The 20,810-nt window shown below is 36.4% G+C and overlaps 1 protein-coding gene across 1 annotated transcript in view; it reads left to right on the top strand.

Annotated features, from left to right (window-relative positions):
• Positions 1-20,257, top strand: part of slc6a11b (solute carrier family 6 member 11b) — a 31,627-nt gene extending 11,370 nt beyond the window's left edge. Inside the window, exons 8-15 of the mRNA XM_058373755.1 lie at positions 1,994-2,097; positions 2,759-2,883; positions 6,129-6,241; positions 6,564-6,701; positions 12,892-12,994; positions 13,708-13,808; positions 14,250-14,420; positions 18,578-20,257. Coding sequence (XP_058229738.1) covers positions 1,994-2,097; positions 2,759-2,883; positions 6,129-6,241; positions 6,564-6,701; positions 12,892-12,994; positions 13,708-13,808; positions 14,250-14,420; positions 18,578-18,727 — 1,005 coding nt within the window. The 3' untranslated portion in view covers positions 18,728-20,257. The remainder of the gene's footprint in view (positions 1-1,993; positions 2,098-2,758; positions 2,884-6,128; positions 6,242-6,563; positions 6,702-12,891; positions 12,995-13,707; positions 13,809-14,249; positions 14,421-18,577) is intronic.
• Positions 20,258-20,810: the final 553 nt, after the last annotated feature.

Raw genomic sequence — 20,810 nt, 5'->3', positions numbered from 1 at the left:
CTGAAGGTTAGACGGTGCTATTTAGCTTTCCTTTATACTCGCTGTGAAAAGTTTATGATAATATTTGGTGAAATTGGTAAAAAATGTGTAAAGGAGCACCACTGTTTCTTAACCATTTTTACCAGAACACTGATTTTCTATTTCGCTGGCAGAATGGAAATCGTCTAAGCAGACATTTTCAATCAGTATAAACAAATGAATAATTTTGTTGCCGCATATCTGACACAAAATGAGTCAAAACACTGTTGGCTTTCAACGTCCGATGTTTTTCCCTCTTTTTTGGTTAACCTTTTAGTGGTTGAAGGAAACACCGTCAAGTTTTAGATGCTTATGAACAAACATTTGGGCATCTCAGAGAGCAGAAACGGGTTTGATATCATTTACTTTGAAGATTTTGTGTATGAAAATTGTGTCCCTTGTAGGCTAAGTAAAAACAGAAATACTTATGAAAAGCTACAAAGTCTTAGTGTCTACTTTCATATGAGCAATTAACCATACCACTGTGGACTGTGACATGACAAGTTGAAATTCCATTCCAAGCGTTACATTTATACTTAATTGTAGCACATACACCATCAAATTCACACCTGTGTCTGTTTCATTTCATTTTTATGGATTGAGGCATTCATTTAGAAATGAGACAAAGGCTAAGCTAAGCGTAAAACTTTATTTCTATATTAAGAAAGGGGTGAAAACTTTCTTTCACTCCAGGCCAACCATCTGCTGACCCAAACAAGACAAAACAAACCTCCAAATTAGCCACAACACCAATAAGCAACTCTTAAATAACTTAGCATCGTGTCCAGGCAAAGCTGTTCTAGCATATCCACAGCGGCCTAGTGGGAAACAGAAAGGGTGTAAATGACCACGGGCTCAGAATGGATGTTCTTGGAGGGAAGCTGCTCTGAGTTTGTGAGGTCAGATGAGTTTCCCTGGTTACTCGCCAGAGGAAGCGAATACCGCAAGCTGTCAATTGTTTTCCCAGTAAAGGAGATTAGTGGCTCAATGGTTATGTGAGAGCAGTTTAAACGAGGCTCTGGCTTAATTTGCCTTCCACGCACATATCCCATGGCCAGATTTTTTACACCATCCTTAGGCAGAAAGAGAATAACTCAATTCAGACGCAAGATAACAAAAATATGGGAAACTTTTTAAGTAATTTAACTGCAGGTCAGTGGAATGCAATGTCAGTTGGTTACTTTTATCCGTGTAAGGCAGAATCCAGGCAAGAGCTGCTGAGGGGTTAGGGTTAGGGTTACTTACCATCTGTGTCTGAAAATTTCAAGACAAAGCAAGCAGAATTGCATCAAGTTCTGTTCAGAAATACTGTTTGCAGTTTTGATAAAAAAAGATAGCTCTGTATTATCTTAACCATCAAAAGCAACCATGTATGATGTAAGGAGTAAAACAGGACAGGCCATGCTGTTGCAGGAAAATAATCAGCAATTGGGTGCTAGCTTCTGTAACTGCTCTGAAATGAATTTTTCTCAGATTTTGTTAAAGAACATCTGCTTTATGTCTGATAGTAAAAAAGCAGCTATGATGGTATAGCCAGCTTTAATAAAATGCTAAAGTTTATATTAATGCTCTAGTTGTAATAGTAATGTGACGTTCCCAGGGATTTATTTGGAGGATAGTCTATAGACAATTTGACATATATACAGTTATGGTTATGAGGTTTTCTGTTCGGAGACATTTATTTATTTAACATTTTATGGAAGTAGTCTGAAGTTTTCTAGCATTAGAGATCTCTTCAGGACAGAGAAGTTTGCACTTTCTGGTTTCTTAGTCGCATGACTTTTATTACCTTTAAGAGAGAGAAGAAAAAGAGAGGCAGACTGGTAATAATGCAAGCTAATGTAACAGATGTTCAATATGTAATCACAAAATGTAATCATGGGCAAATTGCAGTGATTTAAGCAGAATAACACAATTCAGGGTAGTCGGTTGGGTGTTACTCTTATATAAAATGTGAATCTAATCCTTACCCAAGGTGTGGGTGGATGCTGGAACTCAGATCTTCTTCTCGTATGCCATCTGTCTGGGATGTCTGACTGCTCTCGGGAGCTATAACAGTTATAATAACAACTGTTACAGGTAAGGCTTAAAAAACAATCACAACAACAACAACAAAAACCTGCAATATAGTGCTGCACAATTCTGTTTCTGTTTCACTAACTGTGATAAACCCTGTGAACTTGTAATCTCAATATCGTAAGCCTTGATGTTTATGTATTTAGATATTGCATTATTACATATTTAAGGGCTGTTCAGAAGCTTTATTAGTTTAGTCCTGTTTTTAGTTAGTCCTATTTATTAGTTAGCTTTATCAGTAGTTAGTCCTGTCCTGGAGAACAGGTGAGTATTTATATTTTGTGGAGATGAAATTCGATGAAATACTATAAAGATTGCTAATTTCATTTGATATTTGAATTATTAAATAAGAATAATTCTAATCTAGCAATGCTGTTCAAATACCTGGTTAAATATAACCAAATAAAAAATGAACAATTTTTCCATAGCTGAAATCGACAACTGATGATTTCCAAAGCTCAAATGTAGCAAAAAATAAAAAAGTCATGGTGAAGTTTTATTTTTGTACTCTAGTTATGAAGATGATGTATCTAACATGCAGTGGAAGCTTCAGTTTTTTAAGAGATTAACACAAGTCCTTTGAATCACTTCTGCGTGATATTAACAACTCCTTTAATTTAACATGAGACTAAGTTCAGTTTACAGTAATGTGTTTGTGTTTCAGGGACTGCGTCATGCTATGCTGCTTGAACAGTGGCACGAGTTTTGTGGCAGGGTTCGCCATCTTCTCTGTGTTAGGCTTCATGGCTTATGAACAGAACGTGCCGATTGAAGCCGTGGCTGAATCAGGTGAGTTTGACTGCCGGGATGACAGATAGGAGCTTGTAGTAGCCATTATTGGGTAAACAATTTCCCATTTTCATTCAGTGATAGAGAAAAGAAAAGAAAAAATCTTAGGATCAGTTTTAACATGCAGCAAGTTAACATCAAGGCAAACAGGGCTTGAGTTGTGAATAATGTTGCTGTCTCTATGGTAAAAAAAAAAAATAAAATTACAGTTACATTTATTATAATAAAATTCATATTTAAGACACCACATTGCCTTGGGCTTTTCTGGATGTTATTCACGTCAAATCAAATAAGACCGACCTAAATCACGTGCGTTAGTGAAGAAGATGGTTATGTAAAATCGGGGTTGCCAGATTGACTCACTACATACCGTCTCAAACTGGGGGAGACTAGATAAAAAAAAATAATATAACAGCACAATGTTAGCTGTTTCCAGATGAACCCAGATGAGTTAAAAAATAATTGTAGTTGTGAGTCATGACCTGGCAACCCCAGTTGAATCGATACTGTTGTATTTGACTTTGCAAAATCTCTTTCTTTAAAAAGAAAAAGCAGCTTCGGTATGCAGTGTTATGCAGAGAACGATGTTTGGAGTAAATTTTAATGTGGATTTTTACGTACAATGTATTTTAATAGACATGCGCGCACACACAAAGTGGGACAAGCTCTATCAACTCTCAACACAGGGTTTAGTTTGCTGTGCGTTTTATAGCTTTTTGTCTGAATTGTGTTGAGATCTCTGGGTAGACAGTATATATGATGTCTGTGTTTTCAGTGGATTAACTCGTCTTTAACCCATCATCATTAACCCATCACATCACCAGTCAGTATAAGAATGCACCTAATATAAGGTGTTTGTGTAATGAAAATTAGAATATACAGTACCAGTAACATTTGCCTGTTCTCATTCATTTCAATTACAGCCAGAATTACTGTTGTTGTGCTGTTTAATTAATCAGTCATTTCAAGCGCCATGTTGAAAAAGTGAATATTTACTTATTTATTTATTTATATATTTACTTATATTTATTTATATATATGCTGCAGTAGTTGTGAAGTTCCAGTACATTTTGTAGGTTAAAATTCCCATTAAAACCTTAACTTTTAGACTCAGTTGATGTTTCAGAGGTAATATTCTGCCTTGACTGAACATGCTGAAGTTTTTGCTAGTAATTAGAGTAATTTGAGCTTAGAGATCTTCTATGTTTTAGTAAAGTGCATGAAAGACACAGTCACCTTTTCATATTCCCTAACCACTTTGGTGGCTTGTAGGGTAAAAACGTGGCTCACAGTTTGATGTGCTGTGACATTTGACGTGCTCAGGAATTTAGATGGTAAAACAAAATGCAAAAGATGGTGTAGGCTGCCTTCCTAGGTCTTCAAGAAAGGCAAAATATGGGCTTGTGCTCCTATGGTTGAGAATTTTGTATATTGTTAAAAGAATGTATTATCAGGTTATTAGTGTCATATTCATTATTTACATACATTCATATTTTATTCGATTTTTATGTTTATAGCTCTTACTACAAATATAGTAATAAGTAATAGTATATTGTTCACCTGTATAGTATACTACCAATTCTAGGTGTATTCACAAATGCTTGTTAGGCAGCAAAGATTGTTATGGTCTTCTTAATCATAGCTGGGGAACATTGTGGCATGTTAAATGTTTTATTTTCTAAACTGTAACTTACAGCCTCACCAATCAGTTCTGAGTTTCAATCAATCAACAAAAGGAGAAACTGAGCGCTTAACTATGCTGTTTATAACAGCTTCCAGCTTTCTGGGAAGGCTTTCCACTAGAATGTGGAGCGTGGTTGTGGCGATTTGTCAGTTCAGCCACTAGAGCATTAGAGAGGTCAGATATTGAAGAGGTCTGGTATGCAGTAAGATTCTCGAAGGTGTTCAGTGGTGGTTGAGGTTAGGATTCTGTGAAGACAAGTTCTTCCACGCAGACACCGGCAAACCTTGTCTTCATGGACCTCACTGTGTGCACAGGGGCATTGTTATGCTGGAACGGCCGTTACAGAGTGGGGAAATTGCGCTGCTATAACATACAGACATTCTAGACAATTGTGAGTTTCCAAATTTGGTGCAGCATGTGGGGGTAGACCCACATATATGTGTGATGGTCAGATTTCCATGTAAATTTTGCCCATATATTGTATGTAATGTGTAGTGTGCAGTCCTGATTGATTAATACCCAAGATGTTATTCATTTTGTTCAGCAAGTGAATATATATGGTGTAGATGCATCCCTTCTAAAACAGATTCCGGTGATTCATAAAACTAAAGCGTGCTAAATGTGGAAAATATTATGAGTGTATAAATTATGCAGGGATTCTGAAGTGTGTGGGTGTCGTAAATATTGTGCTGATATACTACAAGGACAACTATTCTGTTATGCTAGGAGGATTGTTTTATTGTACGATATTTTCAACAAGCTGGTTGAAATTTTCAATAAGAATGTTTAATAGTAAGGTTTACATTATTCCGTGGTTAGATTAATAGCACAGCTTTTGTTAGATATAATGGTGGGACAGGGCAGGTTTCTCAGTGATTCATCGGTGCCATGCTGATTCATTATAGAGTTTACAAGGGACTCGTGCAGTGGACAGCAAAAAAAAAATGTGATTACCTTTGTTGCCTTCTAGGAAATACATGCTGTGTCCACATACTGTGCCTCTAGTCCACTCATGCCAGAGCCAGATTTAGTAAGATGTACATAATCCACAGTGAGGGTCAGATCACAGGCAAATACATTATCATTAATCAGGTTTACAGATTCAACTTGGTGCACTTGGTGTTATAGTTATAGTCGACAAATTATGTTAAAGATGTGCCAGGATGGTTAAGAAATGTCATGTGTGTAAAATAGGGTTTCATTAAAATCTAAAAAAAAACCAAAAGATTTATTTATTATTCACGTTTTTTTTTTTTTTTGTGGTTTCTTCTTTTTCAACAAGTTTGTAGGTTTTGTTTTTATCTTAACAATCCACAATGCTTTCATGTACCTGTTTATGGTGGCACCAATGGAAAGTTATCTCTACCTCATTAGTGTGTTCCAGCAGTGCTGAAAGATCTCTACATGATTTTAATAAGAACTAATGAATGAGTCATTAGCTTAGCACTGCAGCTAGGTGGACGGAACAGACTTTTTCAGGGAGAAGGGCATAGTCATGACTACTTTAGAATGGAGCACACATATTTTCTTATTATGATTACATGTTTATCATCTATTTCAGGACCAGGTCTGGCTTTTATAGCATATCCAAAAGCTGTGACTATGATGCCATGGTCTCCTCTATGGGCATGCCTCTTCTTCATGATGCTCATCTTCCTCGGCCTGGACAGTCAAGTAATAAAAATCCACCAACTGAAATGATATGAAATCGGATAAGAAATATAACCTAGCTTTGTATTTATAATCAGTTCTCACATTTTTTTAAACATAATGTTCTAAGTAATATACTTCTAACTATTATTTTCTGTTTGGGTCAAAACAACACATTTTTTATGACTTTTTTCATAAAAAATAAAACAATGTTATAGCACATACAAGCTATTATTAAATGTATTTAATTATGGCTTAAAAAAAACAAAAAAACAGTAGGCATATATAAATGCATATACTTATCATGTAATGAAAAAACACATTAAATATTGATACTGTTCCATAGTTTGTGTGTGTAGAGAGTCTTGTGACTGCCGTGGTGGACATGTACCCCAAAACCTTCAGAGTGGGATACCGTCGAGAGCTCCTGATCTTAGGGATGTCTGTGGCGTCTTATATTTTGGGTCTAACCATGTTGACAGAGGTAAGAAAAAATTTGTAAGCTTTATGAAATGTGCTCTAAATGCTAGTTTGAGCATGTGCGGATTCTCAGTCTACTTCCACTTTATATAAGAGTCAACTTATGGTATGTTGAGTCTATTGTGAAATTAGACATAATTTGTGTCCCAAACCACATACTTATGCACTGTTCTACACCATTGTGTAGTATAAATAGTATGAGTAGTGTGTTCACACTGAAAATTCCAACAAGAAGAAATGTAGATGATGCACTTATTCAACCGAAAAACAAAATATGGATCATTAGATATTTCATGCACTCAACACTCACATCTTTGTGAGGGGCGGGGCTACCAGTGCCGATGCTGGAAAAGACGAAATTTTCAAGATGGCCGACGACACTCTGGTGGATGTCTTTTAAATTAGCAAAATGTAAAAAAAAAATCAGCATAATGCGGTATATAACTAGTGCCGTTGCATTATGTCACAATAAACATAATTCCGTTCTTTTAGTTAACATTCCTAGATGATGCTACCTTAAGCTAGACTACATATTGCATAGTGTACTTGCATAGTGTGTCGCATCATTAGGGATGCAGCTAAAGACATGTTATCCCACTCCCTTTTCCAAAATTGTCTTTTCATTAAAAAAAAATAGGAATCAGAAGTAAAATAAAGTACCTACAGCTACAACCGGAGAGATACACTTATCTGTAATCTAAAGATAAGATCGACGTCTGCCCTTCACATTTGTGATGCCTGAAAACTTAACCTTCAGCAAGCTGTATGTCTTATTCCAGTTAAGCTCTGCCACACATAACACTGTTCATGAAATAATCATTAAATCACTTGATGAAACAAATCAGGCGTGACAGCGACTGAGGAAATTGCCACCGTCAATGGCAAAAGGGTAAAGAGAGGTTTTGGAAATATTTATATAATGCTTGACAGAAATTTGTAAAATTTGGAATCTGTTTACCTAATTGATTCATTGGGTTAACATTATTAAGGTTCTGTGGTTTGTAATCTACAACTTTATTTTAGTCACACCAGGATTTATGGTTTTTTGCTTTTTTTTTCCTCAATAAAAGGCACCTCGGCTCACATTTTCCCCTTAATTCAGTATCTGTGTCTGTGCTGCTAGTTTTGATAGGTATAGCTGTATATATCATCAGCTTATATAGGGGCTTATTTAGTGTTGATAAATTTGAGACTAACTCTAATTGACTAGACTAGCTAATTGAGATTTTTCGTTTCATTTAAAGCAATAGAAAGAAACAGAATGTATATAATTTAAAACAAAGAAACAAAACACTCAATATCTTGAGTATTAACAATTATAAAGCTGTTGGTTCAAGTCCAGTAATTAAATTGGTTAAGCATGTCAGGACTTAGCAGTAGTTGACGTGCATTTTTTATTATCAAATTAAGTGAAACACAAACAAATAATCAAAACAGGACTATAAGTGTGAAGATGAACTAAATAGACAAGAAACAAACATAGAATATGTCATAGAATATGACAACAAATGATAAAAGCTAGACAAAGAAACACACAGTCAACAGAACCTAAATAACAAGAGACACAGGGAGGGTGATTAGTGAGGGATGTAAATTTGTGCCGTGGCTGATGGGTAGTGTAGCGTGTATCTTCTGTGTACACCCTGTAAAATTTCACTTCTCGGTTACTACAGACATCACACATCACCAGCAGACACCTTTAAGGGAATGTACAAATCAATGAGCTAACCACTCAGCTAGCTGACAGGTTATAATGTGAACATGGCTTCTTTGGAATATAATTTTGCTAGCAGAGCAAAAATAAATATAACATTTGGCCATTCTGTATCTGAAATATCAGTTCCTCTATATTGATTTCTTTTTTATAAGACTTGTATAAAAGAAGCAATATTGAACTCCTAACTACACCGGTCAGGCATAACGTTATGAGCACTGACAGGTGAAGTGAATAACACTGATTATCTCCTCATTGTGGCACCTGTTAGTATGTGGGATATATTAGGCAGCAAGTGAACATTTTGTCCTCAAAGTGTGTGTTAGAAGCAGGAAAAATGGGCTAATGTAAGGATTTGAGCGAGTTTTAAAAGGGCCAAATTGTGATGGCTAGACGACTGGATCAGAGCATCTCCAAAACTCCAGCTCTCGTGGGGTGTTCCCGGTCTGCAGTGGTCAGTATCTATCAAAAGTGGTTCAAGGAAGGAACAGTGGTGAAGCGGAGACAGGATAATTAGCGGCCTAGCTCATTGATGCATGTGTGGAGTAAAGGGGAGCGAAAGCTGGCCCATGTGATTCAATCCAACAGACGAGCTACATTTGCTCAAATTACTGAAGAAGTTAATGCTGGTTCTGATAGGAAGGTGTCAGAATACACAGTGCATCACAGTTTGTGTTGTATGGGTCTGCATAGCCACAGATCAGTCAGGATACCCATGCTGACCCCTGTGCACTGCAGAAAGTGCCAACAATGGACACGTGAGCATCAGAACTGGACCATGGAGCACTGGAGGAAGGTGGCCTGGTCTGATGAACGAGACATCACATGGTTGGCTGCGTGTGTGTCACTTATCAGGGGAACACATGGCACCAGGATACACTATGGGAAGAAGGCAAACCGGCAGAGTCATGCTTTGGGCAATGTTCTGCTGGGAAACCTTGGGTCCTGGCCTCCATGTGGATGTTACTTTGACACGTACCACTTACCTAAGCATTGTTGCAGACCATGTACACCCTTTCTTGGAATTGGTATTCCCTAATGGCTGTGGCCTCTTTCAGAAGGATAATGCATTGTGCCACAAAGCAAAAATGGTTCAGGGATGGTTTGATGAGCACAACAACGCGTTTAAGTTGTTGACTTGGCTTCCAGATTCCCCAGATCTCAATCCAAATGAGTGTCTGTGGGATGTCCAATCCATGGAGGCCTCACCTCGCAACATAGAGCACTTATAGGATCTGCTGCTAACATCTTGGTGCCAGATACTACAGCACACCTTTAGGGATCTAGTGCCTGGACGGGTCAGGGCTGTTTTGGCAGCAAAAGGGGGACCAACACAATATTAGGCAGGTCATAATGTCATGCCTGATTAGTGTATATGGTTATACAGAATTATAGCACGAGTGTGACTGGCTACAGAACCCAGGCTTCAGACACATGCCTATGCCAGAATTACAGCTGTGGTAATATTCAGTCTTATAAGTCAATATTCATCTTGCTTATGTGAATTATTCAGCACCATTTCTAAGTCACCATTTAAATATAATTGCATTTGTAATATTGACCATGTTAACAAAAAGTCAGATTTCCTTTGAATCTTATCCCTTCCACTGAAGCAAGTGATCACAGGATAAAACTGTACACCCCCCCCCCAAAAAAAAACAAACAAACAGACAAACAAACAAACAAACAAACAAAACAAAAAACAATAGGAGACCTAAAATAGAACCTTGTGGGACACCATAATGCCCATTTCTTGGCTGTATATATTACCATTACACATAACAAACTTAGTAACACAGTCTGTTACAACAAACAAGGCTTGTCTACAACAAACATATGGTCAAAATTTAGATCCTGTGTTCTAAATTAAAAATAGTCTCATTGGAAAGATTTGTTAATCTGTTATTCCACTGGAGGCTAAAATAGAGCAATATACTCAGCCTCTGCAAAAGTGCTAATGAGGTCATTCATAATGAGCAAACGAAAAAACTGATGCTCTAACCATGTCTCTTTCCCCAAAGAACTAATTTAGGGGTTTCAAAGCGAAAGTTGTGAATACTTATGCAATCATATGCTTTATTTGTAAATAATTTTGCAAACGATATTGATTTTCCTAACCCCACTTGACCTGAAAGTAAGTGTAGCATGGCCCATTCATTAAAATGAGTTTGACACACAGTCTATGCGCTCAGCAAGTTTAGAGATGAAAATAGATTTTCGTCTGAATACTGTTCAGCCTTATGGATATATTATAGTACACTATTCTGTACTACATTATACTATACCATTCTATACTATACTATACTTCACAACACTGCACAATAATACTCTGTACAACACTATACTCCACAACACTATACTGCACTACACTACACTGTACTCCACTACAGTACACTGCACTATGCTAAATTGTACTATACTGTACTGTACTACACAACACTACACTACACTGTACTACACTACACTGCTCTATACTCTACTGTACTTCACTATAGTATACTACACTGTACTACACTACACTGCTCTATACTCTACTGTACTTCACTATACTATACTACACTGCACAACACTACAGTACACTATACTACACTGTGCTCTACTATACTGTACTACGCTCTAATGTACTGCACTACACAATTGTACACTATACTACACTACACTATACTACACTGTACTCTACTATACTGTACTATGCTCTAATGTACTGTAGTACACTATACTACACTACACTACACTGTACTATATTCTCCTGTACTGCACTACACAATTGTACACTATACTACACTACACTGTACTCTACTATACTGTACTATGCTCTAATGTACTGCACTACACTATTGTACACTATACTACACTACACTATACTACACGGTACTATATTCTACTGTACTGCACTACACTATTGTACACTATACTACACTACACTATACTACACGGTACTATATTCTACTGTACTGCACTACACTATTGTACACTATACTACACTACACTATACTACACGGTACTATATTCTACTGTACTGCACTACACTATAGTACACTATACTACATTACACTACACTATACTACACAGTACTTTATTCTACTGCACTACACTACACTATTGTACACTATACTACACTACACTATACTACACGATACTATATTCTACTGTACTGCACTACACTATAGTACACTATACTACATTACACTACACTATACTACACGGTACTTTATTCTACTGTACTGCACTACACTATTGTACACTATACTACACTACACTATACTACACGGTACTATATTCTACTGTACTGCACTACACTATTGTACACTATACTACACTACACTATACTACACGGTACTATATTCTACTGTACTACACTACACTATAGTACAGTATACTACATTACACTACACTATACTACACGGTACTTTATTCTACTGTACTGCACTACACTATTGTACACTATACTACACTACACTATACTACACGGTACTTTATTCTACTGTACTGCACTACACTATTGTACACTATACTACACTACACTATACTACACGGTACTATATTCTACTGTACTGCACTACACTATTGTACACTATACTACACTACACTATACTACACGGTACTATATTCTACTGTACTGCACTACACTATTGTACACTATACTACACTACACTATACTACACGGTACTATATTCTACTGTACTGCACTACACTATTGTACACTATACTACACTACACTATACTACACGGTACTTTATTCTACTGTACTGCACTACACTATTGTACACTATACTACACTACACTATACTACACGGTACTATATTCTACTGTACTGCACTACACTATTGTACACTATACTACACTACACTATACTACACGGTACTATATTCTACTGTACTGCACTACACTATTGTACACTATACTACACGGTACTTTATTCTACTGTACTACACTACACTATAGTACACTATACTACACTACACTGCACTATGCTGTACTATACCATACTATACTATCTTAAGCATCTTAAGTTGCACTTTTCTCTTTAGAATACATAGAATATACACTAAATTGTACTGCACTGCAAACATACACTAAATGTTGAACTTTGTTAGTGTACTTAGTTTTTAATTTTGTTTTGTAGTTCAGTGTTTGTGTAGCACCAGGGTCTAGGAGGATTATTGTTTTTATATGCACCCTATAGTACTGTGTACTATATATAGTTGAAATAACAAAAAAAAGTTTCTTGACTTGGCTTAAACTTGAGTTCAGGAATAAATCCAGCCCAGTCTCCTAGAAAAAAAAACCAAAAGTTTTTTTGCACCCCCTTCTATAATATTGTGGTCTAGTTAGAGTTTAATACATTGATATATGTAAAGTGTTTTTCAAAGAACACATAGTTCCCGTCTTGAAAATGAATTGCATTTGAAGGTAGAATTGAAAATATAGATGTGATCTATAGAAAAGGCTGTGAATGATTTTTTCTTTCTGTTGTCAGGGTGGCATGTATGTATTCCAGTTGTTTGATTCCTATGCTGCCAGCGGGATGTGTTTGCTTTTTGTGGCCATCTTTGAGTCCATCTGCATTGGCTGGGTCTACGGTAAAGCCTTCTTCTTCCACTGTTTCATATATTCCATACTATGAGCACTCAATATTTCAATATTTCATACTATGGGCACATCGCATCCAAAAAGCAAGAGCTTTATGCATTATAATGTACATTTCCATGAATTATTCACAGTGACAAGAAGCCGGAATGTAGGATTTTCCATATGGTATGAAACTATAAAGATTGACTGGGTTAGATCCATGCTTAATCGCAAAATTTACAATATGGGTGCACTGAATAGAAAAAAACGCTGATCCAGACAGCTTCCTTTTCCTCTCTGTCTAAGGGGTGTGACCTTTGTCCCTGTTAGCCACGTGAAGCCCCAGTGAAAAAGCCATGGCCTTCCAGTGAAGGTTTTACTTTATTAACATCATACCAACAATATCAAACCACACCATATGACTTTGAAACAGCTTTCAGTGGTATCATGGAATTACTGGCTGCTTCAAATCGATCTTTCACGTATAAGATTGTTGTTTGGCTAAGGAGAAGCTCACTTGTGTAGCTGCCCTGACATCTGCTGGAACATGACATGTATTGCAAATATTTCAATATTTTTGTAGAACTCATTTATGCAGAGGCAAAACACAGCATTAATGTATATTTACATATAAATCAGTTTCATGACACCATTAATAGACACCATTAGCTGTGTATGTAATGAGCTGACAGATTACATCGTGTTCATTTGATGCCGTTTTCAGGCAGTGACAAGTTTTATTCGAACATTGAGGACATGATTGGTTACAAGCCCATATTTTTCATCAAATGGTGCTGGAAGATCCTTACTCCTGGCATCTGTTCAGTAAGTTGTCAGCAGTTTTTCTTCTCTAATTCATTTTAAAATGTACACACACACACACACCCCTTCTGCTTAATTTTATCATATCACAAGTAGTCTCGAAGATCCTCGAGACAGAATAGTTTGCACTTCTATGAGTGTTTTTCTATTGTCTGATAACTTTATTTTAATATAAAGAAAGAAATAAAAGGAGGCTGGTGTAAGATAGACTATTCTGAGATACTAAATATAACAGATAATAGAAACAAATTTGAATTACAAAATGCACTCATTGGTAAATTGCGGAGGTACAAGAAGAATTAGGTATCCAAAGACCCTTTTCCCATACTATCACGTCCTGTCATGTTTTATTCCTTACATATGAACCAAGAATAATCTTGGTTTCAAAAAAGACATTGTCTGAAATCTTGTGCCTGTGATCATTAATTGATCTCTTTCTTTTAGGGAATTTTCCTCTTCTTCTTGATCAAGTACAAGCCCCTGAAATACAACAACGTGTACACGTATCCAGACTGGGGTTACGGGATTGGATGGACGATGGCAATGTCCTCGATGGTCTGCATCCCTCTGGGCATTATAGTCCAGATCTGGAAAACAGAAGGAACCTTCATGGAGGTAATTTTTCTTTTCTCCAACACTAAATTACTAAATACAGGTTTTGTTTTCTCCAACACTAAATACAGGTTATGGCGTATGTTCAGCTGAAATATGCTCCAAGACATGTTGAAAAATCTGAGAAAATTATTGTTATGGAATCTTTGTACTATAATGTACAGATCAAAACTGCAATATAGAGTTGATCAAATGATTTCTATACCTTTTTATGACACAGTAGATTCTAATATGATCTATAGGAAGTTCTATATAATTCTACTTCTACTAATTTAAGATTTTATTAAAATTCTGTTGAAATTGTTAAGAATCTGGCAACCCTTAAGAATGTTATTATTATACAATAATGTCGCTACAGCAAGAATGCTTTTTAATATCTGTTAGTTGAGGATTGTTAATAGTGTACTAGAGAGTTATAGTGTTAAGAGAGAGATGGCAGTATTATAAAGGTCAAACTCTAACGTGTGTATCAACGAGCCAAAGTGACACCCTAGATACAGGTCTCCCACCTCATCTCCCACTCGATTACAACTCAACATTTTCCTTTTCTTTCTAAAACCTCCAAAATAAATGTCCTTCAGAATCTTCCCATTAAAATAAAAGTCCTTTCTTAAATGCAAAATATATGTCATTAACAAAAACATCTTTTATGCCAAGCAGGAGTTTATGTAAAGTATTAGCTGTTAAGGCCTAACTTAGAGTTTTGTATAGAAGTGATTTTAGAGTATATGAGCTTTTTATTCCATAGCACAGGTGAAAATGGTAACAGTTTGTATATTTCAGTTGTATTTATGATATATACTGTGTTTGGTTTCGAATAGGAAAACAAATGTCAGTGTTTGAGATTATTTCCTTTTTCAATTTTTTCATAATGTAAATGATCTTTATTAATCCTTCCACTCATTATATCAAGAGACAGTCAGCAAAATGTTAATACTTCATTATTACCATTATTAATGTTATTTAATTCAATTTTTGTTTATTCACTTGTGTGTATACAGTATATGCTTCATTATTTCCTGATGCGCTCAGGATTAGTGGATGTATTCCTTTGTTATTAAGACAGCATTAAATAAGTGTGTGTTCATATACTGCTTATTTGTGTTACTTATAGTAAATGATGTGACCTTTCAGAACAATAACAGACCTATTCTTAGATAAATAATTTTCAGAAACTTCTAGTTAATTAGCCGTGACAGGCCAAAGATGCAATTTGCTCTGATAGCAGGGTTGGAGAGATATTCTGAGCGTAATACGGACTTGATGTCATGCTGCATGTGTAACTCTTTGCCCTTGTCTGACCTCATTGTGCCACATCCTATTGATAGAGTGAGCTACACAATGTCACAATAGCTTGGTTGTTGCTTACCGTTGTGCAGTTCAGCTTTTGCTAGTTAGCCACGGCTGACTTTGTTTGGCGTTTTATTAGCCACAAGACATTTTTGACATCGTTTAATTTAATTTAATTTCATCTTGCTTTCTCAGTGCAGAAACAGTTATGATTGTAAAACATATAGGATTTACATCACCCATAGTTTATTATTTAAAAAAAAAATTGCAAAAATAAATAAATAAATAAATAAATAATTTTTAAAATTATTATAAAAAGAATAACGCACAAGATTTTTAGTGTCTACATAGGTAATTAACTTTTAATTCATTTCCATAAGACATAATTTCAAAATAATAGCCAAAAGTATTATTTATTTTTCATTTTTAGAAGGTCAGACATTTACATACACTTTTTTAGCATGTGGCATTCCCTTTTAATTGCTTACCTTGTGTAAAACTCTTAGTAGTCTTGGCAAAAATAAAATAAAAATCATTCATATTCAAGGTGGGAAAAAATAAGTACACCCTACAATTCAGTAACATGTAGAAGTGCCTTTAGCAACCATAACATGAAATAAACATTTCTGTAAGAGTTTCAGTCAATTTTTGGAGAAATTTTGGCCCACTCTTTAGTACAACCATTGCTTCAGTCCACTGATGTTTGAGGGCATTAATGCCATTCATGCATAGCTCTCTATTACCATCCCAACACAGCATCTCAATAGGGAAGAGGTCTGGACTTTGATTTGGCCATTCCAGCAATTTGAGGATTAAGCTTTTAAGCAGATGTCCTCACATTTGTCTCAATAATATTTTGGTTTAAAGTGGACTCCATCATTGTCTGAATATCTGCAATATTTTCTCTGGTCCCATGGCTGCATAAACAAGCCAAACCTCACCTCTCCACAATCCACGTTTGAGGTATTTGTACACACTATTTGGTTTTCACCAAACATGGCACTGTGCATGATGACCAAACATGGTCTAATTAGTCCAAAGTGTATTGTTCCACTAATTTGTGGTTTGTTTCTAGCCACCATTCCATGAAAGCCATACTTGCTCAGTCTGATTGTGCGGTCATGAGCATAAACATTTATAGTGTGCATATAGGCCTGCAGGTCACATACTGCAGTTTCTTTATATTTCTTAGCATTAAGCTGTTTGACCTTGGAATGAATTTGCTGGGAAGGTTTTAAGTTTTCTTGACGGCTCAACAATCCTTCTCACTGTAGAATGGTGAATGTCAAATTGTATGGAGATGGTCTTTTAAGATTCCCAGCCTGATAAGCCACAACAGTTGATTGAGGTCATGGCTGATGTCTTGATCTCTTCTTGGCATGATGTAGACAAACGCTTAAGTGTCCAGAACTACAAACTTCCAAAAGTTCTGCTTTTATAGAAGTAGTCACATTTCCTGTTGATTAACTAATCTTTAGGATTCCATAAGTAACACCTGGCTGCTAATTACTCTCTTAATGGTGGTGAAAGTTGGAAGGGGGTACTTATTTCTACTAAATGAAATATTTAAATCTGTTTTAGGGCAGCACTTTTGTTCTTTACGCCCCAGTATATTAAAGCAGGTTACTTTCTTTTTTCCCCAGTAAGGTTTGTGGGCCTCTTTGGATTTTGTTACAAACTTGCAGATATGCTTAGGACCATTGTCTTCCTCTTTCCTCATGATGCCATCATTTTTCTGAAGTGCACCACTACCTTTTCAAGCAAAACACGATGCTGCCACCCCCATGTTTCACAGTTGGGAAAGTATTATATTTAAAGCCTCACCTTTGTTTCTTCCACACGTAGTGCTAGTCATTATGACCAAACATTTCAATATTATAAAAGGCATGGTCTTTGTCGTGGTGATCACCTGCGACCTTTAAGCTGTTTTTTTAATGCTATAAGAGGCTTCTTTTTTGTACAACAGCCTTTCATTCCATGGCCATGTGGTATTCTCTTAATGTTGGATCTAAATACTTTGGTACCTGATGTCTTTGTTGTTCATTTATTCTTGGGAGTTAAGTTGTGCTTCTCTTTTGAATGAGGTATTGTTTGTGTGGTCTCAAGACTTTTATATTAGCATAGAGTGTAAATATACAGTGCAGTACATGCGGTACCTTCGGTTGCTTGCAAATTGCTCCTCCTTTTTTGGAGGTCTGCATTTTTGTCTGAGGGATTGGCTAAGTTGCTTTGATTTTTCCATGGTATTAAGGGAAAAAGGTACAGGCTTTTACAAGTAAGCTTTTTAATACAACCACACGTGCAGGTACTAACTCGTAATTATGTCACTGGCCAATCAGAAGCTTATGAAAGCTTATCAATTTTGCAGATCCTCCAGACTGTATGTTTAGTATGCTGGCGCAGCATTAAGTAGCTTACAGATAGCTTACAGATATAGCACCTTGACCATTCTTAGCTACCTAGCAGACTCCATTTCATTTAATATTTTACGAGATCAAAGTTTTATATTCACGAACCAGTGTGGCAGATCAATTTGTCTGTGTTTGTGTGGCAACACATTAAGTAGCTATCTTCAAACAAGAGTCAGGGGGTTAGCTAATTGTTACTCCTAACAGAAAAAACAATTGCTAGCTAATTCCCTAAAGGAAGTAAATGCTATCTATCTACCTAGCTAGTTATATAGATTGTTTCTAGAGGAAATAAGTATATGTCAAAAGTCATAATCACTTCTCCTGAGCTCCGTAAATGACCCAAAACCTATATCCACAAAAGTCTACGAATGACCTTGTGTTAGGTTTGGATTTAGCCTCAAAGGGTGAGGAGAACAATTCTATTTTCTCTTACTGTGTTGGATCTATTAATAATTTTAGAGAATCAAGAAGCTGACCACCCCGAGCTCTGATCTGAGGATGAGAGGCCACCTCAGTGCAAAGAGTCCCTACGCCATCAACGATGCTGATGCTAAAATGAGGGTGGACGGCAAAATCTCCACCATTACGGAGAAGGAAACACATTTCTAAACCTGTACCTACCAAGACACGGTCACACCCACCAAGACTGGAACGGAAAAGAACTTAAAGCTTGCCTCGATTTTTGGTGAAGAGAAAATGATTATCACATTCTTAGTCTTGCCCTTTTTGCACAAATGATTAACGCATCCATTATGAGTTAACTTCACGATAAAAAAAATGTCATATTCAAATTTATCAAAAATCTAGACTGTTAAAGGTGATCTTGTACTTTGTGTATTTTTGTGACACTAGTGATTACCGTACCTAGAGTGAAGCCAAGGTACAAATGTGCTGTAAAGTGTTTCTGCATTTTGACTCTTGGCAAAGGCATTATTCTCTACAGAATGTTCCTAATGTGTAGAAGAACCATTTTATGACCATTCCAAATGTTACAGGTATGTTTGTAGAGGATTCTTTATATGATGGATAAAAATGATGGTACATTTGGTTGGCATTAGCCTCCTCGCAGAACGAGCATGAATTAACACGCTCAGTGTCCGTGGCATTTTATACGGCATGGACTCAATGCCACTTCCCAACGGTTAAACTGAGTTTAATCCAAGGTGACAGACTGAACACAATTCATCATTTTTGTGCTTTCTGAACTACTTTCAGATAGCCAGCTTGACTCTCTAACACTGTAGTGGGCACTTCACATTCTCTCAGTGTTATCAAAGCAGTCTCTTGACAAGCCGGAGGCCCAAGGGCAGCTGTTCAGGTTTTTTTCTTTTGATGAAGTATGAGATTAAGGTCAGGTTTGTTTTGCAATACACATTCACTATATGGATACCATTATAGATAAATGGTGGTTTGTAATTGTTGGTTCTGGGTTATGTAAGAGTGGGCCTTAAGATAGGAAAGGATTAAAGGTAAGTAGGATTTAACAAGGATATGCAGTTAAAGGGATTAATTGGGTCCTAATGTTTTGGACTGGCTAACACACTTGCTGCTATTATCACTTTTACCACTTGATTTGTAGAATGAAATGTGCCCTAGTTGCCATTAGACTGACCTGTATGTGCTGAATATATTGCTAATACTATGATGGTAAATTTAGCTAGTGTATTGACTGTGTTTGACAGATTAAACCAAGTGTTGATTAAGAAAGAGAACTGACCAGAGTGTTATATCAGGGCACCCAGCTATACTTCGATACTGTAGATGTCCGGTTGTCTTGGATCCACTGTGAACCCTGTGCACATGCATGTGATCTTTGGTATGGTCTAATTCATCATGACACTGTCACCTCTGTTTGTGCAAGTAAAACTGTTTTACTGTTTTAATAGCCTAACTTTTGAGATTGATGTATATTTTTACATTTGGTTAGGGTATTTTTGTGTGTACTATTTCTTGAGATGAACAAAAAAAAAAAAAGAAAAAAGAAAATGTGTTTATTGGAGAACTTTTGATATGCCATTCAACATGGTGATTTAGAGATATAATGCAAATGTTATATGTGCTGTTTACACAGATTTTGGTATTCACAGGACATAAGAATGATCTGCTTACTCATTTTTAAAAATAAAAGTTAAAAAGAAATGTTTCCTTGTTTGTCATGTTTGTCCAGGTTAACTTTTGCATAATTTATGTATCATGTTGCATTGTTGTTCAATCAACATTACTACAGATCAGTTATTCTTTAAATCCTGGTACAGGACAATCGAGTAGAATTGCAAATGAAGACGAGACCACCTTGAATCTCGGGCATTAAAAATGAGACAAAGAGCGAGAGGGGTGAATGGTGTTCTCCAATCAATGAGTTGAATGAGGAAGGCAATTTGGCCCATCCACTTGAAATCACATCCACCTGAAGTTTCTGAATGAAATATTGTAATTAGGGCACATCACTAGACCTGAAGAAGCCATTGGCAAGTCTATTTGCTGCTGCTTTTCCATGCACATGTGGTTTTTCCCAAATTAGTGTTAAGAAAATGTTTTTGCTAAAACTGCAGATATCGGAGACCATGGTTTACAGTGCCATCCATAATTATTGGCATTCCGTGAAAATGTACATGCAATAAGAACATGCAATGAGAACACGTGCAATACACATGCATGGGGAAAGAACAGCCATGAGGCAGGATATGAAGAG

The sequence above is a fragment of the Hemibagrus wyckioides genome, linkage group LG21 (assembly GCF_019097595.1).
Source record: "Hemibagrus wyckioides isolate EC202008001 linkage group LG21, SWU_Hwy_1.0, whole genome shotgun sequence".
In the NCBI taxonomy this organism is placed as follows: Eukaryota; Metazoa; Chordata; class Actinopteri; order Siluriformes; family Bagridae; genus Hemibagrus; species Hemibagrus wyckioides.
The sequence above is the reverse complement of the archived record's forward strand: the minus strand, read 5'-3'. Positions and strand labels throughout refer to the sequence as shown.